This window comes from Camarhynchus parvulus, chromosome 10 (assembly GCF_901933205.1).
Source record: "Camarhynchus parvulus chromosome 10, STF_HiC, whole genome shotgun sequence".
Classification (NCBI taxonomy): Eukaryota; Metazoa; Chordata; class Aves; order Passeriformes; family Thraupidae; genus Camarhynchus; species Camarhynchus parvulus.
The window spans coordinates 14,363,868-14,387,232 of NC_044580.1; the positions used below are offsets into that span (position 1 = coordinate 14,363,868).

Consider the following 23,365-nt stretch of genomic DNA (forward strand, 5'->3'; position numbering starts at 1 on the left):
GCCGCCCCGCCTGCGCGGTGCCCACCCCCTCCCCGGCCAGGACCGACCCCGCCGCACCGCGCGGTGGGCGCAGGGGAGGAGACGGCGGAGCGGCGAGGAGCGCAGCCCGCTGGCAGGGGCTGGAGGGGCTGACAGGGGCTGGAGGGGCTGACTGGCCGGGGCTGCGGGGGGCTCGCAGGGCGCGGCGGAGGCGGCGGCTGCCGGCTCAGCCCGGGCCGCGGTGCGGGACGCGCGGGCCGCGGGGCCGCGCCGCAAACTTTAGCGGCGGGGGGCGGCGGGCCGAGCCCGCCCCGAGCGCCCCTCCCCGCCCCTCCGCAGCCTCCCCGCGCCGGCGGGGCGGGCCGGGGGCGCCGAGGGCGGAGCGGCCCCGCCGGGCGGCGGCGGCGGCGGCGGCGCCGAGCCGGGACGCGGCGCCGGGCTCCGCACCCCGCGGAGCGGCCCAGCCCGGCCCAGCCCCGGAGCCATGCCGCTGCCGTGCCGGGGCTGGACGCTGGCGCTGCTCACGCTGCTCGTCGGTTTCCTCATCTTCGCCGATATCTCGGAGATCGAGGAGGAGAGCGGGTAAATCCCCCGTCCCCGCGCGGGGAAGGGGCGCGGAGCGGTGCTGGGCACCGGCGAGGAGGCGGTGGCGGCGGCGGAGGAGGGGGCGGGCGCCCGGACAGTTTCTTTGTCTCCGGCTCTCCGGGGTTTGCCGTGCCCAAGTGGGAAGGGAGCGCGCTGCGCTCCCGCGCGGCACCGCGGGGCCGGGGGCAGCCCCGGGCGGGACCGGCCCGCCGGGCAGGACGGGGCAGGATGGGGCACGGGGCCGGGGGCAGCCACGCCGGGCCGGGCACCGCCGCGGGAGCAGGTACCTCTCCCGCTAGAGACGCGGTGGTACCGGTCCGAGTAGGGATGCCGGAGCAGGTACCGGTCCCTTTAGGGATGCTGAGATACCTGTCCGGATAGGGATGCCGGAGCAGGTACCGCCCCGTTCCAGACACTGGGGTGCCGGTCCGGGTGGGGATGCTGGACCAGATACCACTCCCTTTACAGACGCTGAGGTACCGGTCCGGGCAGAGATGCTGGAGCAGGTACCGCTCCCATTAGAGATGCGGAGGTCCTTTTAGAGAGGCTGAGGTACCAGTGCAGGGATGCTCCATCAGGTACAGGTCTGGGTAAGGATGGTGGAGAGGGTACCAGTCTGATTAGAAATTTTGGAGCAGATCCTAGTCTGGAGAGAGGGATTGTGGCACGGGCAGTGCTCAGGTGCTGATGGACGGATGGAGCAGGTCCCTAAGTGGGATATTGGTGTGAGTGGTCTGCTGGACAGGGATGCTGGGGCAAATTGCAGCCCAGGGGGCTTTGGTGCCACTGCTGGTCCAGATGGGTGTGGTGGAGAGGGCACCAGCTGATGGGAGTGGTGGATAACAGAGCAGTCTGCAGGTGGATAAGGGACCAGTCTGTGGGATAGGAGGGACTGAGCAGGGATCAGTTGGGTGGGGGTGATGGAGCAGAGAGCTTAACCCACTGGTGTGTCCCTGTGGGATGCATTAGGGGCTTCGCGATCACCCCTTACTCATCTCTGTCATGGTTGGTGTTTACCTGCAGGTGCCATGTATGGCAGGGGCTAAAGCAGCCCCTCAGTCTGAGGAGCAACACCCTCCCCATAAACCCTATCTCTGAGGTCTGCTTGGAAATTTAGGGTATGAGAGGAACAAATGCAAAGAGCAGGGTTTGCATAAACTTGAGGAACTTGCTACAGCAATGTGGAAAACCAAATAATTTTAGTAATGAGGTGTGCACCCAGGGCGCCCAAATGGCACAAAGGTCTTTCTGTTTGGGACCAGCTGGCTTTGTCAGCTTTTACACTGAAACAAGCACCTTTATGAGATGATAAATGAAATGCAGTGATGTTTGTTTATTGTTTCATTGTTATGTTATGCTGAGTGCCACAGGCAAGAAGTGCTTAAAGGTCAGCAGCCTTGTCCAGAAACATCCAGCACCAGACTGTGGGTTACCAGGGTAGATGAATTGTTGCTCTGCAATGAGCTGGCACTATCTATATAATAATAAAGGAAATTAAAATCTTCTGATGCATCCTCCCCATTGGACAGGCTGCTCTGATCCCCTTGCTTTCTTCCCATCTCCTTTTCCGGCTCCTGTTCTTTCTTCTCTCTCCTCCCCTATCTGCTAGATCTACCCACTAGAACTTGCTGTGCCCTTATTGAAAATCTATTCTGTTTTGTTACTTACTTGTCCTGTTTTTCAACCCGGTTCATTAGGGATTCCCAGTATTGTGTATTTTTTCTCCCCTCTTTTCTATACATGGTATGGAAATTGGCTGTTTGCTGGCTGCTTATCTCCAAGCCCTGGCATCTGAGTTTGTTGCTGTAGTTCCTCCAAGGAAGTTCTGCCAAGCTGTGCGGCGGCAGGGACGGCAGCAGGGTCAGATGAGTTCTGTAGGAATAGCGGGCAGCTCGTTCCACTCAGCCTCAGAAATGGCAGGGCAGCAGGGAACTGGCTGAGGAGAGGAGCACCCTGCACCCAGGGGGTGAAGGAGTGTCCTGGGTCCCAAGCCCTCTGATGCACATCATCGCCAAACCTTTCACCGATCAGTGCCCACATCAGCTGTGCTTCCCATAGGGGAATAAACAGAGCAAAGGTGGGACCCTGCTGCGTTAATTGTATATTATTTAATCATTAACTCAGGCAAGCTGAACCTTTCTCTTGCTTTCTCCTCTCCCACCCACTTTTCCCCATTGGATCTCTAGAGAGTTTCGGGTTTGATGAGCTCCTGCATCCCAAACACTGCTCACCTGGCACAGAAGCCTGGCACAATGGGCACTCCATCCCTGTGTGCTGCCATGGTGCCAGGAAGGTGAGCACAGTGCTCTGACCTGGCTGAAATGTATTGCTGTGGTGATATGGAAAAGCAGAGTGCCCGGTCTGCAGCAGGTCAGGGGATGATAGCGGGTTTTCAACTGTGGGAGCCACATAATAGTGTTTTTGTTAACAACTCCTGTAGGTAAAGGGAACTGTGTGACAGCAAAAGTGCACAGCAGTGTAGAGAAGAGACCCTTCCAAAGTTTTCCAGGAGCTCTCTGTGTGTCCAGGAGGGAACAGCTCCTCTCTGTGAGAGGTTTGGGAGGTGCTGTACATTCGTGCAGCCTTCTCCCACATCAGGAATGTTTGGCTGTTGGACTGTGTGGCTCAGCATCCTCCTTCACACCCTCGCTGTGGTCAGTGCAGCAGGGCAGGAAGGAGCTGCCCAGCTGTCCCCTGGCAGGCTGGTGGCGCTGGGGGTGGCTGGGAGACACAGGCAGGTGCAACTCTTTTCTTCTTTTTCCTTGGCATGGAAACGCTCTCTAATTATTGTGAGGAGCGAACAGCTTGCCCACTTTTACACGTACCCTGCCCCCTGCCTGTGATTTGGATTGTCTTTGGAAGAACGTTCCTCGCACGGGTAGGAGTGGGGGGGGAACAGATTTCTCTCACCTGCAAACACTGAGAAATTTCAGAAAGAAAGCACAAAACGTTCATTAGGTTAAAAGTAAGAGAGAATATAACACTACTGGCAAAAGGACAAAAACCCAAAGCCATGCTGTTTCTCTGGACAATAAGTTCCCCACCTCGCAGGTGAAGGGAGATAGGAGCCGAGGGCAGCTGGAGCTGCTCTGCCTGTCACAGGCTTCTGAGAAAGATGTTTGTGCCTTAAGCAGTCCCATCTCACTCCCCTAGACATCCTTAGACCACCTCCCACAGCCAGGCGATGCTGAAACAAAGAGGTGTTGAGGCAAGGATGAGAATTCAGCAGTTTCTCGCTCCTGATGCTGTGTCGCTCTTGCTCAGCCCGTTCCTCCCACCCTGCAGCCACCCCTGTGCGCGGGTTTTCCCCCTGCTACATCCTTGTCACTGTCTGGACGTGTCACCTACGGCTGTGTGGCTTGTGTGGCAGGGCTGTGGGATGCTGGTGGGATGCTGATGGGATGCTGGCGGGATGCTGGCGGGCAGGGACACGCTGGCCGGTCTGTGCTGCTCCGTGAGGTATTGCTGTGCTGAGTGGTCTTGGCACTTTGTTTCCGAACAGGCAGCTGGTTCCGGGCTGCTGAACTTTTCCTGCAGCCCGGTGGCGCCTGCGTTTCCATGCAGCGCTCCCGCTCTTTGTTTGGCTGGCAGGAAACAAAAGACGCGCTCCGTCTGCCTTGGGGAGCGCTGATGGCATCGCAGCCATCCCTCCATCCGCGCCGGGATGGGGCAGCGCCACACACCTGTCCTCGCAGAGCAAAACAAAGGATTTGGCATCCACTGGGGTCACTGTTGTCGCTGGTGAGGAGGAGAATTCTGCTCGGGTTCAAGGGAACTCTCTTTGTTAGTGTGCGCCTGCTGTTGCAGTTCTGCAGGGGTCCGGCTGTGTCCTGATTGTCTGTAGAGGGAGCTGGTGACCCGCTGCCACCAGGTGACTTCTCGAATTAGCGTCTGAGCCATCTTAGGGAGCACTTGACACTTGGTCTTAATATGAGCCAACCTTTTCCCTGCTAGCCCAGACCCCACGCCTTTCCATCCTGATTACAGGAGGAATTATGTTCTGCTCGCTCCAAGTGACGGATGGGAGTCTCTGATATTGCTGGCCTGCCTGCCTGGGAGCTTGTCAGTAAATTGCCACTTTTTCCTCATGTGCCCTTTTCTAACACCTGCCTTTCAAAGGCTCAGGAAGAGACATTTTGTGTCCTTTATGGAGGCTGCTGCACTTGCTGTGAGCGGGCTGCAGTCGTAACATTTCTTGTCAGGGTTGGTCCAGGGGGTATAAATGTCCTGCTTACATCTTCCAGGCTGGGATTCACTGCACCCAGCCCAGAGTTAGTCTAAGACTTGCTCTCCAGCAGAAAGTTTTGCTGGAGGAAATGCTGCATTCTACCAACAAGTGCTTTTGTGCCCTCACACAGTGGGCAGCAATTATGCAGGTTGGGCTGGAGGAGGAGTGGCTCTCAGCGGGAGAGGAGCCCATAGACATCCTGGAAGTGTTCATGTGTATGGAGCCAGAGGAGACCTTTGTGCTCCTTGGGTATGGCAGGGCTCTAATAAAAGCTCCGTGACACATCAGGCTGGAAAATAAAAGCAATGTTGGAGCACTGATTTGAGTAAGAAAATACTCAGGGTAGGCTCTGATTGCAGCTCTTCTGACAATAACCTGAAGTACAAGCAGACGATTCCAGGCTGGCTGCAGAGCTCCCTCTCCTCCCCACGAAACTCTCCCTCACCTCCTGCCACAAAAACATGTCCTGTGCTCCTGCCTGGAGCAGGTTTGGGAAATGAATGTCCGCATTAAGCTGAGCTCTGAGGGAATGGTGGAATAGTGGAGGGCTGGGATCAGCAGGATGGAAAGCGCTCACAGACCCCCAAGTGAAACTAAAGGGAAAAGCCAAAAGGGCTAAGGGATTTCCAGTCTGTTGAAAAGTTACTCCTTAGCCCAGCATTGGTTATCAGCAGCTTACAAGACCCCCAAGGAGGAAATTTCTGACCTTGTTGGTGAGGAGAGCTGTGCTAGGAGGATGCACATCCCCAGCCAGCCTCTCTTGCATGCACGATTGCTGTAGCCAGGCCAGTTCATGCAACCAGGGCAATGGAGACAATAAAGCAGTTCCCAGTAGGGCTTCAGGTTTCCTTTTTGCCCAGGTGGGCTTTTTGTGTCCCACCTCTAACCCTGCAAGTGCAGAATTGCAGTTGGGAGTGCAGAGGAACCCTTTCTGTCCCACAGAGAACACGGAGCTGGGAGTGCTGGCTCATTTAGGGAAGGTTTGTTGAGCATCTCACGGTGACTTCAGAGATTCAGCCTCCTCTGGGACCAGGGCCAGCCGTGACACAGCAGATCCTGCTGCTGCCACCACCCCTCCCAGCCTTTCCCAGGCATCTCCACCCCTCCCAGCCTTCCCCCAGCAGGGATGAGCTCAAGGGGTTGCCTTTCTCTCACATGGCAGATGGGCTTTTGATCTTCCGGGAAAAGCATTTAACAGGAGTGCCTTTATCTTTCCTTGGGCTTTCTGGCTGTCCTAATGATAAGATGAGGAAATGGCCTTAACTAGCACCAGAGGAGTTTTAGATTGGATAGCAGGAAAAAGTTCTTCACTGAGAGGTCTCTGACAGGTAATTGGTACAGGCTGCCCAGGGAAGTGGTGGAGTCATGATCCCTGGAGGAATTTAAAAGATGTGTAGGTGTGGCTGTTAGGACATGGTTTCATGCTGGACTTTGTGGTCTTGGGATGACTGTTGGACTCAGTGATCTTTAAGGATATTTTTGATCTGTATGATTCTGTGATTCTACAGGTATTTTGCTTTTTCATCCTTGAGAATAGCAACACTTAAATACATCAGGCACAGATCCTGTAAAAACCAGTTGTTCCAAAACCAAACTAAAATTGGACTTCTTGTAATTGCCTCCCACATTTGTTTCCCATGGGCCTGGGTCATCCTCGGCAGTAAGAAATAAGCCCAAAGTACAAGATTAGACAATAATTATTTTGCTGTTTCTCTGGCTTCCATCCCCAGTGGCCTCAGGAAACAAGCAAGTTCCCTGGCAAAGTAAATTCACTGGAGGTGCAGAGTTTCAGGTGTCCTTCAACAAACACCACTGCAGAGCAGACAGGTGTCAGCTTCTCAGTCCCTTGCAATGCAATAGAAAAAGAAAGAAAAAAGAAAGAGGGAAAAAGGAGAGGATCTTTACAGCTTCTTTTTCTTCACATTTCCACTGTAAATCCTTGTGTTGGCTGGCAGCAGCCTTGATGCTGGTGGTGGCCTTGGGAGATGCATCTTCATCAACAGCAGCAGAATTGGCTCTGATTGGGAAGTGCAAGGGCTGATCCAAGGAAATGGGCACAGCACTGCTGAAACCTGCCAGAGCAGTGACAGCCACGTGGGGTGAGAGCTCTTTCCAAACTTAGGTCTCAATACTTCTTGCCATTGCAGATCAGGTCCTTGCTATTGCATGCAGAAATCCACTGGGAATATCCCAAACAAGCACAAACCCCAGCCCAGGCTCACTGTGTTCATGCTGAGCATGCTGTCCTTCCCATGCAGTGCTCTCCATGGGCAGGGCTGCTTTGAAAAGCACATTTTGTCACAGCTTTGGATGCTCTCTCCAGGCATCCTCAGTCCACCAGCATCCCAGTGGGCTCCCATGTGCCTGGCAGCTCTGAATCCAAGGGTGTTTCTTACAGCCAGGCTTTGCCAGCACCTTCAGGGATATCACTCAGCTCTTGGCCAGCAGCTACAACAGTGGCCATGTTTCCCCTGCAAAGGTTAAGCAGCATCATGGGCCATCCCCAGCACCTTTTCAGACACCCAGAAGCACACTGAACTGGCAACCAGCAGCTGCTCAGTGGGTAATTAAACTTCCTACTGCTGCCTGAGTTTCCATGATAGCTTTGTGAGCAGGAGTGGTGAGAGGAGGCCCAGCTCTGAAACCACCATGGACTTCCCAGTATTTGGCAGTTTGTCATTGTGATCTGGGATCTACATCACTGTGGAGGTCCTGGCATGGCTCAGTTGCTGGTTGTGGGGTGCAGCTCTCACCCAAGCACTCCCAGCCCTCTTTGTGGAGGCACCAGATGTTATTTATGTTATTTTGGGGATGCTCATACAGAAGAGCTGCCCCAGCAGGGTGTCTCTGCTCAGGAGAGGTCCCCAGCATCTGCATCAACAGGGGAAGAAGAAACCACATGAGACCTCCAGTATTCCAGAGTGCTGCACAGAGCACTGGGAGAAGGGATGAGAGGGTGTAGGGGAATGAGCCCAAGGGCCCACAGCCCCACATGAGAATATTTCATGTTGTACCATCTCCCAAGGTATGTGGTGCCCAAGATGCTGCAGGAGCCCCTGGGATTTCTGGTTTATGGGGCACGGATGCTCAGGGTGACAGGTTCTGCTGCAAGCCTGATGCTCTGCTGTTTGTGCTCCCTGAGAGCTCTGCTCTGTTAGCAGAAAGAATTATCTCAGGACAAATGTGTGGTGTAGACATGTTTTGTAAGCAGTGGGGCTTTTGTCTCAGCTATTTTCTAGATCTTGTCTGAACTTTTTTTTACCTTCTCCCTTCCAGAAGGAAAAAAACAGAGAAAGAAACTGAATTACACAAGCACATATGAAATACACAAACACCCTGCCCAGTCCTAAGCCCCTCTGGATGTTTTTTGCCTGTTTCAATGACTGTTTCTTTGCTGGCTGTTTCATTAACACAGCCAGAGAAAAAGACCTGATGCAAGGAATAATGTTTTAAAGATGAGGGAGGGAATAAGGTCCTGGCAGTACTCAGGATGGGGAGGGGGGAAGTGTCTGCCTTTAGAGCAGAGATTGAACAAGAGCATCTTGAGGTGATTGAGTCAGGCCGTGCTGATGTTGTGGCAAATGCATGTGGATGTGAGAGCTGACGCTCCACAGGTGCCAGAGATCCTTTTGTGGCTCAGGAGAAGCTCATACTGGGTTGGGCCCAGAGCTGAAGGCAGGGACAGGGGTTTGGTTACCCCAGTGATCCCCAGCAGTGTCCTGGTGAGAGGCTGCCACGGCCATCTCCCATTGCCTCGTGTCCATTTGCTGTCAGAGCTGCACCATTCCTGCTGAATTGTCACTGCTTTTGTCTCAGAAGTGTTTCAGACTCATTGGCATGTTCCTTATCAAGCAATGGATGTCTGGTTTGCAGACTCATGTGTCCTCAGCAGGCACCTGCAGTGGTTACACGCCGTGGCTCTCAGCCGGACAGGGCTGCCAGGGTCAAACCCTGCTCACATTTAGTGCAGAGCTGATGTGGAGCCACTGGCACACCTGCCAGGCAGGGATGCTGAGCACCACCAACCTTCCCATCCTCTTGTGGTCCCTGGGAAGGAGCCTGCAGGGTGGGTGATGTTGTGGAGGTGGGATTGGGGTGTGGGGAGAGGTGACCAAGTTAACAAGGCTGCTTTGCATGGCACTGACAGATCTGCATTTCCCATTTATGGGTTATGTCCATCTCCATCAGGTATAGGACTGTTCCTTCATTGACTTCTCCCATTTGTCTCAGATTCATTTGATTTCATCTTACCCTGACAGTGATTATTTTTCTTCCTTTCTCTAAAGAAAAATCCAAACAGAACCATCTAGGAGCCCATACTGGCAGGGGAGATGGGATAAGAAGGGTGTTGAAGCCCTGGAATAACCAAGGAGAGAGCTCAAAGCTAATGTCAGGGGGGCAGAGACATTATTCCTCATGACAAGTGCCATGAGCAGCAGTGGGGCCATTGCCTGGTGCCTCACTGGTGCTTGCTGGAAGATGCTGTTCTGCCAGCCTGGCTGCTCCTCAGGTACCAGCCCTGCACAGGGACCCCAGCTGGCCCAGGTGATGTTTCTGAAAGCCATAATACAGGCACACTTTCCCAAATGGGATTGTATGACTTGCTAGAATTAAGCTTGGAACACTAAAAGTAGCACCTGATATTTAGGAAATTTTTGACACTTGGGCTGCCAAGCTCTGACAATATAATCAAGTGAGATTTTTTAAACACATGGAAGTGTGATTTCAAATATCTCATCAAGAGTTATTGCAGGATCTTCTGTCCTAGCAGACAGCTGCTTTGGAAATGTCTTCCCAATTAATCCCTTGCTTGGCTGGGGAGTGTGGGTACCACAGCTACCACCCAGCAACCACCACTTCTCTTCATCACAGTCTCCTTCCTTCCACATCCCAGGGTGGAAGAGCCTCCAAAACGACTGGTGACATGGCACAGGCATGGCCTGCAAGGGTCTGATGTGCCAGCTCCCCCCAGTATTCAATGGGATGGGATGCAGGAAGGGGAGATGATGCTGGAGCCTGGAAGAGCAGCATTCCTGGAGGGGAACAGTGCCAGGAAAGTGTACAAAATACAAAATAGATACAGACTGCCTTAATGGGCACAGTCTGCAGCCATCTCAGGAGACTGCCTCTGCTTTTTGGGCCAGTGAAACCTTTGCAGATAATTCCTGTGGTCCCCTGGGCCCTCTCACCCAGCAAGAGCCACACCCAGCAGGTAAAGAGCAGCATTTTCAAGAGGACAGGTCTGCTGGAAGCTCACAGTGCCTGCTCCTGGCTTGTGGAACTCATTTTTTGGTGTTAAGGGCAAAGCCACTTCACCCCCAGTGTCCCAGCTGTAAAACAAGGATCATAAAACGCACGTAACATAAAAGCAGGTTGTGAAAAGCTCATTAGTAGGTGTTAGTCTTTTGAACCCCTCAGGTAAAAATTGTGGCACTCTGAACTCTCTTCCTGGGGAATTCAGGTGGATAAATTCAGCTTAATAATCCCCCAAGGGACTATTATCTAACTTTTATGTGGAGGAGGGAGAAGAGGAGGACTTGGGTTGCCCAAGGAAGAGGCAGAGGTTTTGTTCCACCAGGAATGAGCTTCACAAATGTGGTTAAATGCAGGAGGGTTGGAATGAGATGATCTTTAAGGTCCTTTCCAAACCCAGATCATTCTGTGAGCTATGAAATGGGTGGTTGGGTGTGGCTGAAATTTCCAGTTCCTGTTTCTCATGCCCTCTTCCCATGTGTATGGCCTGCCCCAAATGCTGGGGGGGAGCAGGACTTGGGGGTGGGCATTGTAAAACAGCCACGGAAAACACGTTTTCTAGTTAGTGAGCCTGGGAACGTGGACATGTGGAGCCTGCTCGTGGAGATCTGCTCTCCCAACGAGGCTCTGTGACCTACTTGTTCAGTCAAAGCAGCTTTGATTTCACGTGTCCAAGTGGCTCCAAGCGAGACCAAACTTACCTAGCAACAATTAAGAGAAGCATTTAAGAAGCAGGAAACGATGGAAATGGAAATAAAACCCCTAAACAGGCCCATTCACTGAGGGTAAATAGAGGAGTCTTTGCATCCCTGATTTTGTCACAAATTATTCATCCAGGAAAATTAGGACCTGAACCATATGACAATTTTTCCTTTACATCCTCTGATATATGAATCAGTGTCACTTTAGATCTGAGCACAGAACGTTTTGACCTATATAATATCCTAGATAGTGGCAATGCAGCTTGAAAATCTCAGAGAAAATGAGAAAAGATGGCATAAGTCAGTAAGATGGCATTAGCACATATAGATGCAACTTATCACTGGAAAACATCCCAGCAGAAGCCCAAAGAAAAATGTTTTGTAAATGATAGGATTAGGAAGCAGGTTGGTGCTTTGTGGAGCTGGCTATACAATGAAACTGATAACAACTAGATTAATAAAGCAATTCAGTCCAAACACAGTGTAGCACTAGAAAGCTTTTCAAAATCAATGCTATCTGTGCTATTTTAATCGAGGTTGGTCTTTGCCTTTTGAAGCAAAGAGATTTGAAACTCCAGGTCAGGGAGGTGTAATAAAATGGACTGGGGTTTTGGGGTTTTTTTGTTGTGGTTTAGTTTTTGGTTTTGGTTTTTTTTTTTAACATGTGCTTCTTAGTTAGTACCCTCCATTTCTAATGTTTTCCCCTTCCCAGGAGGGGGAAGTGAAGGTATACAGGGGTGCTGGCTTGCCTGTGTTGGCAGTGAAGTATAGCAGACCTTGGAGGATACTGTGTTTGGCTCAGTTTCTGGTGTTTGAGCAGCTGGTTTCTCTGGCTGGGACCCACCAGTGGGCTGGGCAGGGTGGCTGGACAGAGCCACACACCCCATGACATCCTACAGCACACGTTGCCTTCCACTGTACAAAGGGAGATTGCAGGGAAAATGTCCTGAAGTTGTAGAGTGGCACACAAAGCACCAAGGACTGACAGTTTGGAGCATTTTAAGATCCACAAAACCAGCTCAGACCTTCAGCCAAGTGTCATGTCTCAGCTTTGGGCAGTGTCCCTGTCTTGCAGAGAGAAGCCAAGCCCGGCACAGGGAGCAGTGTCTCTGCCAGCATCTCAGGTGTCCATGAGAGCATCGTGGCCGGCAGAGCAGTGATCCCAGTGCCATGGGAGATGGTTAGCAGAGCCTTGCTCTCCTCCACCAGTGAGCTGCCCCCTCCCTGTTCATTTATGACAGCAGAACCCTTTGTGCCTCTGTCTGCATTGTGATATTTTTGCTTTTCACAGTGTGTGAGGATGAGGGAGTAACCCCTGACACTGTCCTTGAGGCACTCTCAGCTGGCAGCCAGTCCCCTTCCCCACTGCTGCACACAGGCAGAGGTGCTCTCAACTTGTCTTCCTCACATGCAGCATCTCCAGCCCCTACACCTTAATTCCAGGAGGAAGCACACAGACCTGTCACTGGGGGCATGTGAAGCCAGACTGGATAAATGCATTTGAATAATACGTTGTGATGCTCTGAATCCTTCCTGCTGTAGCCACAAAACACGGATGAGGTAGGAACTAACACCTAGGGAACAGTCTTCTCTACTTCCTAATTTACCTTTTTTCCTTTCACACGTGAATCAGCATGTATTCAGGGAAAAAAACCCATTTCTTTCTCTAAGCTTTGTCTGTCCTACAGCGAGTGTGAAGGAGTGTGAATCCCATTTGGAAGCTCCTTCAGAGGAGACGTCTCTGAGCAGGTGCGTGGTTTGCACGCTAATCCAGCCTGCTCCCACACCCTGCAGTGAACCCCATTAATGTGGAGCCTCGTTAAATGCCACGAGGCTCCAGGAATGAGCCAGCCCTGCTGTTCCCTTGATGCACCAAAAAATGAAACAGCTCGCAGGCTTCTGGGTCTGTCAAAGGACAGGGGAGAGCAGGAATCGCTCTGACTTGGCCAAGGATGGTCTCTGGCAGGAGGGAGGAGAGGGAAAACCATGGTGGCATTTCCAAGGGTTTGATGTTAGGTGGTGCTGAGTGCTGTGCTCAGGCTAATGAGGGGATTTATGTGGCATCCTGCAAGTCTGAAAATCCTTTTCAATGGCACTAAGCACACTCATACGCGCTTTTCCTCTTTCATTTTTGTCTAATGCATTTGGGATTTTTTTTTTTTTTCAGAACTGGTAGAAATACATTCTCCTGAGATACATTTTCATTAAGGTGTATATTTCTGGGTAGCAATATTTCTGCTGGAAGAGAGTTTGGTTCTCTTTATGAGTGTGCTCATCAGGATATCTGTGCAACGGGAACAATAAAACAGAGCAATGAGTACATGGTGGTTAAAATGTGTCTGAATGGGAGCCCAGCTCCCTTGAGCATCACAAGATGGGTGGCTTGTTCTTTGTGACCCCTCTGAAAACAGCAAGCTAAAGCAAGAAGGAGCTCTGCAACCAGCTAGATGCAGACCAACACTTGTGTGTATTTAAGTGAGGATTCACAGCTCCTCTGGATGGTGTTCTCTGAAGGGGCTTGGTCCAACCTGTTCTTCAATGTAGCTTCATGGAGGTGCTGGAAACTTTGGCTGCTCATTCTCACAGGTCTTGGTCAGCCTGGTCTGACATCTGTCCTTGTGTGGTGGTGTCAGGCCATGGGAGTGACGCTGCTGTCACTTCAGGTCTCAGCTCCAGCGTGTGAATGACTGTGGTGAGTTGGCCGTGGAGCTTCAGCCAAGTCACACCAAAGGTGGGGAGAAGGGGCTTGAAGGCACTCACAGGATTGGAGTGGGCTGGAGTGGAGCTCTGGGTCTGGCCTGGGTCCCTGGGAGTGTGAGGTCTCCACAAGTCAAGGGGGCTGTGTAAAATAGAGATATTGGATGTTCTCAGCTAAAAGCCCAGGTGAGGACAGCAGTGGGATCTGTCCAGATCGTTCAGTGCCTACCTGAAAAGGACAGGGCAAGTCCATTGGCAGCCTGGAGATGGAGGAGAGCTTCTGTGTGCACTGCTAACACCTGGCTGGTAAAGAGAAGTGGAGATGTATTTAATGCAGCTGTAGGGTGCGCTCTGCTGTGGCAGCAGGACCAGATGTCTGTGATGGCTGGTTAGATCACACAGGAATTATTAATTGGGGTGGCTTGGGGCGTTCTTTGCCGGAGTGGTTTCATGGTCACAGCAAGGCAGTGGTGACAAGGGATGAAAAGCCCTTCAGAGGTATCAGGACATCTCCCTTCTGGATGGGGTGGGACACGGGCAGCGTGGCAGTGTCTCAGCTCAGAGCCATTCAGAGCAGGATCTCTGACTGTTGAACAATGCTTGGCAGAAAGGAGCTGGAATTATAAATAATGCATTTCCTTTGTCTTGCAGGAGTTCTGGAGGCAGAGGTACAATCAGATCAGCTGTGAACAGCTTACATAGCAAATCTAATAGGTTTGTAAATTAGATTTTGTGTTCATTTGTTTTTGCTGTAAGGCAGCTATTAATCTGCTTCTCCTCTTCGCTGGATAGTGCTGTTCTTATTTAGCAAATGTATCTGTTCCTTTTCACTTCTGCTTTGCATTTTCTTAATCATTCCCCCCCCCCTTCTTCCAGCTCAGTGCAATAATCATTTGCAAATAACCAGGGATCTGGAAGTTGTGGTGATTGAGAGAATGAGAAAGAGTTTACTTATTGTGAAAATAAGTCAGTGATAGAGTTGATAGAGTTGCTATTTTCCATAGTTTTAAGTGCTATTAGAGGAGCAATCACTGTGCTTGGGATCAGAGCTCCAGTTTTGTTGCAGTGCACTCCCGTCACATCCCTTTGTGGCAGAGTCATTCCCAGCCCCATTCAGTGCCTCTCTGTGTCATTTTTACAAAGATTCCCTGTCAGCCCAGCCTTGCCAAGTGGCATGTTTGAAAAGGTTTGCGTGACAGCATGCAAGGAAGAAGAGTGATATCATTCTGTGATGATGTCACCACCCGTGACCAAAACACAGAAAATGGATACAACAAAAAACCCAGAGTTATTCCCAGGATTGCTTTACCCTACTTCAGTCATGGTTTTTGACACCTTCTAGGTGAGGTTTCCAAGACATGAGTGATGCAGCAAAATGCAAGAAGCAAACAAATCCAGCAGACTGGCAGCCTCTGGAGAGGAACTGTACACACACACATCAGGACACTGGCAGCCAGCATTTATAAACACATTTCCTTGCCTTTTCGACACATTATACAGTGTGAGCCACCACGTGTCCTGGGGAGCTCTTTCCCTGAGCTGGAGATACCTTCCCAGGAGCTGGATGTTTGTCCATGAGCCTGGGCCACCACCTCTGCCCCATCTCTCACTCTGCTCCCTCCTTGGGGTTTATGTGCTTTATATAAATGCATTTATTTACAAAGCATTTCCCAGCTGGAAGAAGCCCTTTGCAGTGGAGAGGGAGATTCCCTTTAGCTGATAGCAAGTGCTTTGGCTGTGTATTTTTCAGAGTGCTCTGAAGTGTGAAGGCTTTTTTGGGTCTGCAGATAAACACACAGCTTCTTGATGAGATGCTTGGCTTTTCTTTTTGGAGGGCAGCTGGCTGGAACCAAATATTTGGAAGCTCCTTCAATTCAAGCAGTTTGATTTTAATGTCTCAGAAATGCTGGGGCTGATTTGCTTCTTTGAGCAGGGGTTAAACACTGGGGTCTCCCAGTGATCTCTGGCTGCTGCTCATTTCTTGACCTGGAAAAAGTGATATGGGTGCTGAAATCCTTGTGCACAATTCTAAAGAGGGAAAAAGTTTCCAATGAGCCAGCCAGCCCCTCTGTAGTACAGGATGCTCACAGCCCAGTCACACAAGCAGCACTCAGCAGCTCAGCTGAATTAATTTCTCCATTGGGTGAAGAGAGGGTTGCTCCTCCCTGGTGAGGATTTTAATCTTCTCCAGGAGCTGAGCTGGCTCCACTTTGGGATGTTTGTGTGTGACCATGAGGCAGCAGGGCATCCACCTTGGCTAGGAAGATTCTGAGTGAATTTTGGGGGCTTTGGGGTGTCTTGTCTGCAAGTGCCCATCTGCCAGCCTGTCACAGTGTGTTTTTCTGTGCATGCCTCCCTGCAGCTCAGTGTGTAGTGGTGTGTTTTCTGTGGAGCTGTGCCTGGCTGTCAGTCTGTGCTCGTGGAAGGGAGTGGGTATTTAAGGATCTCTGTCTGCTTGAGTGCAGCAGAATAGGAACAGGCTTTCACTTCTTGTTTAGCTAATAACTACAATTTGGCTTTTCTGATGAAGTTTGAATTCCAGCAGCCAGAGCTGAAGATGGTGATTAGAAGTGCCATTGGGATGCTAACGGATTCTGTCTCCCTCTCCCTGACTTTCTTTTCTCTAGAGCTGAAGTAGTAATAAATGACTCCTCATCTCCAGCTGTTGTTGACAGAAGTAATGAAAGCATTAAGCACAACATTAAACCAGCCTCATCCAAATGGAGACACAACCAGACACTCTCTTTGAAGATCAGGTACTGGTAATTACCTGTAGGACAAGAGACAGATTTGGTCCTCTCCAGTGCAAGCTGGCAAATTGTGTATCATCTAAAGAAGTCAAGGAAGAAATAAAAAGACTTACCTCCTGCTGAGATAGGCTTCATGTCTGTAAACGATTGCTTGGAAATAAGTTCTCAGCTAAGCCAGCTGGCCTGGCAACAACAAAACAAGGAGCACTTGAGCCCCTGTTTTTCAGGCCAAGTGGAATTTGTGTGTGCAGGTGATGGGTCACAGGGAGAAGGAGACCCTGAGTAAGCTCAGGGACCCTCACTAATGGTGGGCTGACTGTGGTAGCCTGCCCCGGGCAGGGATGAGTGGAGAGGGAGCAGGCATTGAGATGGAGATATCCTTTAGTGAGCTGTGCCTGGAGAGCATGGTCAGATGGACTGGCCAGAGAGTGAGGGCAGCCAGGAGGCAAGAGCTCATCTCACACCTGACCCAGCCTATCTCTGCGCCTCACCTGACAAGGCTCTTTTCTTCCCTGTGCTCAGAAAACAGATCTTGAAGTTCCTGGATGCCGAGAAGGACATTTCAGTGCTGAAGGGGACGCTGAAGCCGGGGGACATCATCCACTACGTCTTTGACAGGGACAGCACCATGAACGTGTCCCAGAACCTGTACGAGCTGCTGCCCCGCACCTCTCCCCTCAAGGGCAAGCAGTTCCCCAGCTGTGCCATCGTGGGCAACTCGGGGGTGCTGCTCAGCAGTGGCTGCGGGCCCGAGATCGACGCTCACAGCTTCGTCATAAGGTAGGGAGGGCACTGCTCCAAAAGCACAGGGCTGTGGAGTTTGTGGGGTCCCCCGTGGCAGGAAGGAAATGAATCTGACTCCATGTTCTGAGAAGGCTAATTTATTTTTACATATTATTTATTTTATTTTATTTTATTTTATTTTATTTTATTTTATTTTATTTTTACATATTATTTATGTATTTATTTCTTTACTATATATTATATTTATATTATATTTATATTATATTCTTAAATCTATTATTTATAATCAGTAATTATACTTATAATAATTAACTAATCTAATAATTAAATAATCAGTTATATTGCTATATTCATATTATTATATTATATATTATTTCTATATTTCTATTATTATATCATATTATATAATATTAATTATATCACATATTACATTATATTACATTATATTATATTACATTATATTACATTATATTATATTACATTATATTACATTATATTATATTATATTATATTATATTATATTATATTATATTACATTATATTATATTATATTACATTACATTATAGAATACTGTACTAAAACTATACTATACCAAAACTATACTAAAGAATAGACAAAGGACACTTACAGAAGGCTTGACAAGATACTAATTAAAACTCCTGACTGCTTCCACAGTCCAGACACAGCTGGACAATGATTGGTCATTAAGTAAAAAGAATTCACATGAAACCAATCAAGCAGCCACCTGTTGGATAAACAATCTCCAGCCACATTCCAAAGCAGCAAAACAGGAGAAGCAACCAGATAATTGTTGTTTTCATTTCTCTCTGAGGCTTCTCACCTTCCCAGGAGAAGAAATCCTGGCAAAGAGATTTTTCAGAGAATGTGATGGTGACACAGAGGGGCTTTGGGAGCAGTGCAGGGGGCTGGAGTCCAGGTCAGCTGGGGCAGCACGGCCTCACAGCCCCACATGCACTCAGAGTTCTGCTGGAAACCCTTGCATGCATCTCCAAGTGCTTCCCATGTGTTCTTGTAAGTGCACCTTGTCTTTTCTCATGGTGCACCATTTACCCCCTCAACAACCTCTTCTCTCAGGTTTGTCCTCTTGCAAACAAACCCCATCCTGGGCCCTCACAAACCTGATTCATTTCTGCCCTTGAGCACAAGCGTGCACCACACAATGCCCTGGCACCACATGCCCAGGTGTGACAGTGCCCTGTGTCCCCTCTGTCCCCAGTGCTGCACTGCCCCAGGGACCTGCAGCAGCACGTCCTGAGCCCTGCTGGGACACACCAAATTCACTTCTGGAGGTGTCTGAAGTGGAGAGGAGGAGCTCCTGCCCTCCCAACCTGATGCCCCTGTTAGCTGAGAGGCTGTGGAATCCACAGATGATTTATGTACATGCAGACATTTGTTTTCTGGTGAGTCTATTACAAGGACAGCCCAATCCATCAGCAGCTCACAGAGGCGGTGCTGGTGTGACGTGGCAATGAGGATAATGTCACCTCTGTCCCCCTCTCAAGCCCGGCTGCTCCAGCTGCCTGGCTGCTGGCAGCTCCAGCCTGCCCACGGGGGATAGAGCATCATCCTCAACTGGAACACGAGTGAGCAGAGGGAAAAACTGCTTACTGTGGTTCTGGCAAAGTTCAGCGAGGGGCACTCATGTCAGGCAGCAAAATTGCTGGAGAAAAGCTTTTCTGGATGTGAGGATGGGGATTTTGAGCAGCTTCTCCCCAGCCATGTGCTGGTGCAGGTCTGGCACAGACACACTTCCCACTGTAGGTTGTCTGAGCCACTGCTGGAGCCTGCATCTTCCTGAGGAAGGTTTGCTCCATCCAGGCAGCCTTTTCAGCGGGGTTGGCAGTGACCAGTGATTGGGTCTGTGTCCAGGAAACAGGTCCAATGTTTATTTTTACTGAATTCACTCCTGAAGTGAGTCAATCAAAAGGCCCCCGTGCCAGTAGCTGAATTTTCCCTTATTTTCCCCAGCTGTAAGTAGAGAAAACAGTAATAATATCTGATTATCAAGGCAGAAGCTTAGGATGCAATTCCTGCTTGTTAAATACTGTAATTCACTGTCAAACACCACAGCAGAGCACTCAGTGTGCAAGCATGGGTAGCCTCTGGTTTTTAGGGGGTTGGGGGAGCATCTCTCTGCATCTCCCCATCAGCTGGTTCCCGGTGCCATTTGCCCTGTGCCATGGGCATGGCACAGACACAGGTGACCCCCCTGAAGGAGCTGTAGGAAACCACTCTATAACCAGGGTGATTTGCTGGGAGTTTGTCCCACAGGCCCTCAGCCCTCGCACTGCTGTGGCTCAAGATACATGGCCCATGCCCACATGTACAATCTGAGAGGAGGCACCAATGAACACTGCAGAAAAAGGTGTTTTTTGAGGGTCACAGGCTCCAGACAGCCAGACCCTGTGGAGACCATGTCCTGGCATCCCTCTCCTGCTGGTGTCAGTGTCACCATGGTGCCACCAGGTCTGATGTTTGCAGAGACTCACCAGGGGAGAAAAGGCCTTTGGGGTAATGTTACCGCAGCAGGGCTGGAATTAAGAGGCAAGTGCTTTCCTTGAGTGGAAAAGGCTGTTTTGTCTAAAACCTGCCATGAGAGCAGAGACAGGAGCTTTGTTGCTGATGTTATTTTTTAGGGGCACCAGAAGAGCTGGTGCTCCCTGCAATCCACCCAGGTGACACCACAGTTGTGGCTGACACTAGCCTGGTCCCAGGGGGACATGTGTGCACATGCCATCATGCTGAGGGGTGGTGGCTGAGATGGAGATGGCTCATCATCACTAATTTACTGCAGAGAGTCATTCTCCCTCCTCTTCCTCCCAAAACCGCGGGCAAACGGGCACAATGTCACCAGCCCTGGCTTTTGGCACCACTCCCTGTTCCTGCCCATCACTGCCCTCTCTCAGTGCATTAAACAGAGCTGCTGGCTGTTCCCCTTTGCAGGTGCAACCTGGCCCCCGTGCAGGAGTACTCCCAGGACGTGGGCATGAAGACAGACCTGGTGACCATGAACCCCTCGGTGATCCAGCGCGCCTTCGAGGACCTGGTGAACGAGACGTGGCGGGAGAAGCTGCTGCAGCGCCTGCACAGCCTCAACGGCAGCATCCTCTGGATCCCAGCCTTCATGGCCAAGGGGGGCAAGGAGAGGGTGGAGTGGGTGAACGAGCTCATCCTGAAGCACCACATCAACGTCAGGACTGCCTACCCCTCGCTGCGCCTGCTGCACGCGGTCCGAGGGTGAGCGCCGCTCTGCCGAGCTCCAGCCAGCATCCTCTGGGCTCACTGGAGAGGGATCCCTGGGCTGCTGGGATCCCCAGGCTTGAGGCATCCCCAGATTGTTTTCCTGCAGGAAAACAGCACCAGTTGTTCCCTTCTGCAGACCATGAGGATGGGGTGGTGGATGGTCTCTAGATAAGTGTGGTATTTGTGACATCCCCAGGACGGAGGGGGAGTTGAGAATCTGACTCCATGTTCTCAGAAGGCTGATTTATTATGATATGATATGACATGATATCATATCATATTATATGGACTCTGGGACTCTAGAAGCAGTCATCACTTTTTATTAAAACCTTCTGTAAGTATCTTTACTCTTTAGTATGGTTTTAGTATAGCATTCTGTAATATAAGGTCATATCATATCATATTATATCATATCATATTATATCATATAATATATCATATTATATCACATCATATTATATCATATCATATTATATTATATTATTGAATGCTATACTAAAACCATACCAAAGAATAAAGATACTTACAGAAGTTTTTAATAAAAACTCCTGACTGCTTCCAGAGTCCCAACACAGCTGGACCGTGATTGGTCATTAAGTTGCAACAATTCACGTGTTGGATAAACAATCTCCAACCACATTCCAAAGCAGCAAAACACAGGAGAAGCAGTCAGATAATTATTGTTTTCATCCCTCTCTGAGGCTTCTCAGCTTCCCAGGAGAAGAATCCTGGGCAAAGAGGATTTTTCAGAAAATGTGACAATGACAGATAGGAACTTGTGAGCAGGTGCTCCCCACTGTGCTCTCTGAGTGTGAGGGCTTTTAGCAATATCCAAACCTCCAGGGCTTTCCTGGGGCATCACCATAACTCCCAAACCTGTAGTTAGGGCTTTCCTTGGAGAAATGGGTGTGCACTGAGGTAGCCATGAGATTTGTCACCTTGTGCTTCAGTGGCACAGGTCTGACACAGCTCCTCGAGTCAGGGAGCTCCTGTGTGAGCCTGGCTGGGAGGGGAGTGACGTGGTCTGATCCTGCTGGTCACATAAACAGGGCCAGGTGCTGGTGACTGGGTTTGCTCTGAGGGAAGGAAAGGCTCTTTCTGTTCTCTGCCTGATCTTCGGGTGTACAGGAGACACAGCTGTGGTGGGAATGAGAAAAGAGAGAAAATAAAAGAAAGAGAGCCCCAGGGGTGAGATTTTCATGTAAATGACTTGGGAATGGGGTAGGCTTTTGCTTTTGTGCTTTATTTCTCTAGGAAGATCATGATTCTTAGGCATTTAGGGAGTTGAGGCAGACAGTGACTTTTTCTGGAGATGACTTATGGCAGCAGTTGTCCTCTGATCCTGACCAGACCCCGTTAATCTCACAGGATGGCAATTTCCTTGTGTTGCTGGTGCTCCCAGTTCTAAAAAGCCTCAGCATTAACGTCCCTTGATTCCTCTGAGCACTTCTCCTGCACACCTCTGAGTCTCAGCTGGTCCCTGCTGGGTGTTTGCTGTCCCAGCTCAGGTTGTGTCAGTGCTGGGGGTGGGTAGGGGACAGGTTTTGGGGTCATTTCTGCCAGGAGCAAGCCCAAGGAGGGGCTCTAGGGCAGCCTGGGAGGAGTGGAGTGGTGCCATGTGCCTCACAGGCAGCAATAATGAGCAAGTACCACACCTGCCCCAAGTGTTAGAGGCTGCCCTGGGCCAGAGAGGCATCTCACAGAAAACACTGGCTTTGAGGCAAAAAAGGGAAGGAAATGATACCACAACTCACAGAAGGGGAAGACAGGAAGGGAAAAAAATCCCACAACCCAAATTCAGAGCTATTTCTAGCCATAATTGACTTACTTTCATCTGTCAAAATAGAATTAAGCTGCTGTAATAAGCCCTCTAAATCAACAGGCTGCTAATCCTGTGCTGGCAACCATTCCCAGCGCCAGAAACTTCCCATAGGAAGCTTTGCAGAGGAGTTGGCAAGGGTTAGGCATCCCTTTCCCGTGGGAGAGGAGGATGCCTCCACAAGCTCAGCTGCTGGGCTTATCTTCCACCTCACAGCATCTCCCTGGCCTCCCTGTGTCCCTGTGGTCCAGCTGGGCTGGCTGGCACGCTGGCTGTCCCTGTGCAGCTCCAGCAGAGCAGGGTTGGAGCCACCACCTGTGGCTGGCAGGAGCTGCCTGGCTGCAGGAGGAGGTGCAGGGATCTTGGGAGAAGCCCAGGGGCTCAATGCTGTCTCACAGAGCAATGCAGCCATGGCCTGGAGCAGTGCCTTCCTTCCTGCCTGGAATCCTGGAATCCTTCCTTCCTTCCTGGAATCCTCCCTGGAATCCATCCTTCCTGGATTCCTTCCTGGAATCCTTCCTTCTTTCCTGGAATCCTTCCTTCCTTCCTGGAATCCTTCCTGGAATCCTTCCTTCCTTCCTGGAATTCTTCCTGGAATCCTTCCTGGAATCCTTCCTTCCTTCCTGGAATCCTTCCTTCCTTCCTGGAATTCTTCCTGGAATCCTTCCTGGAATCCTTCCTTCTTTCCTGGAATCCTTCCTTCCTTCCTGGAATCCTTCCTGGAATCCTTCCTTCTTTCCTGGAATCCTTCCTTCCTTCCTTCCTGGAATCCTTCCTGGAATCCTGGAATCCTTCCTGGAATCCTGGAATCCTTCCTGGAAACCTTCCTAGAATCCTTCCTTCCTTCTTTTAGTATAACTCCACTGGGCTCCCATGCAAGGAATCGAGGTTTTTGGCTTCTCGGACCCTCCAGGGGCTCAGAGGTGCAGCCAGTGAGGGCAGCAGGCACCTGGAGGGCGCTGGGAGTGCTGGGGGTGGCAGCTGGACAGTGGCTGGTGCTGGTGGCAGCCCCCAGGGTCCAGGTTGGAGATGCAGCCAAGCCCTGCCTGCCGTGCCCTGGGCTGGTCACCGTGCTGGGGCAGTGCCAGGTGCCTCCTGGCAGCACAGGGGCAGCGCTAATTCAATTATAGCCACACGAGGCCATGCTGATCCTCGTCAGGGATTGCCCTCCAAGCCACGGGAGCTGCTGCCTGACCTGCCCTGCTGCTCTCACGAAGGTCAGCAGCAAAACAAGGATGCCTACTGATTAGCAATTAGTCTAATGAGAGGTGCAGCCCCCTCAGAAAGGCAGAGCTGATGGGAGCACTTCAGCACTGACCCAGGAGCTCCCAGAGGGCTCACCCT

At 50.8% G+C, this 23,365-nt stretch overlaps 1 protein-coding gene across 2 annotated transcripts in view; it reads left to right on the forward strand.

The window, feature by feature from the left end:
- The first annotated feature begins 397 nt into the window (after positions 1–397).
- ST8SIA2 (ST8 alpha-N-acetyl-neuraminide alpha-2,8-sialyltransferase 2) overlaps positions 398–23,365 on the forward strand; it is a 32,290-nt gene continuing 9,322 nt past the window's right edge. The window contains exons 1-5 of one of the 2 annotated variants that reach the window (XM_030955370.1): positions 398–561; positions 14,095–14,157; positions 16,071–16,199; positions 16,716–16,973; positions 19,903–20,196. In XM_030955370.1, the coding sequence (XP_030811230.1) occupies positions 464–561; positions 14,095–14,157; positions 16,071–16,199; positions 16,716–16,973; positions 19,903–20,196 (842 nt within the window). In that variant the 5' untranslated portion in view covers positions 398–463. The remainder of the gene's footprint in view (positions 562–14,094; positions 14,158–16,070; positions 16,200–16,715; positions 16,974–19,902; positions 20,197–23,365) is intronic. The other variant, XM_030955371.1, reaches the window with a different exon arrangement.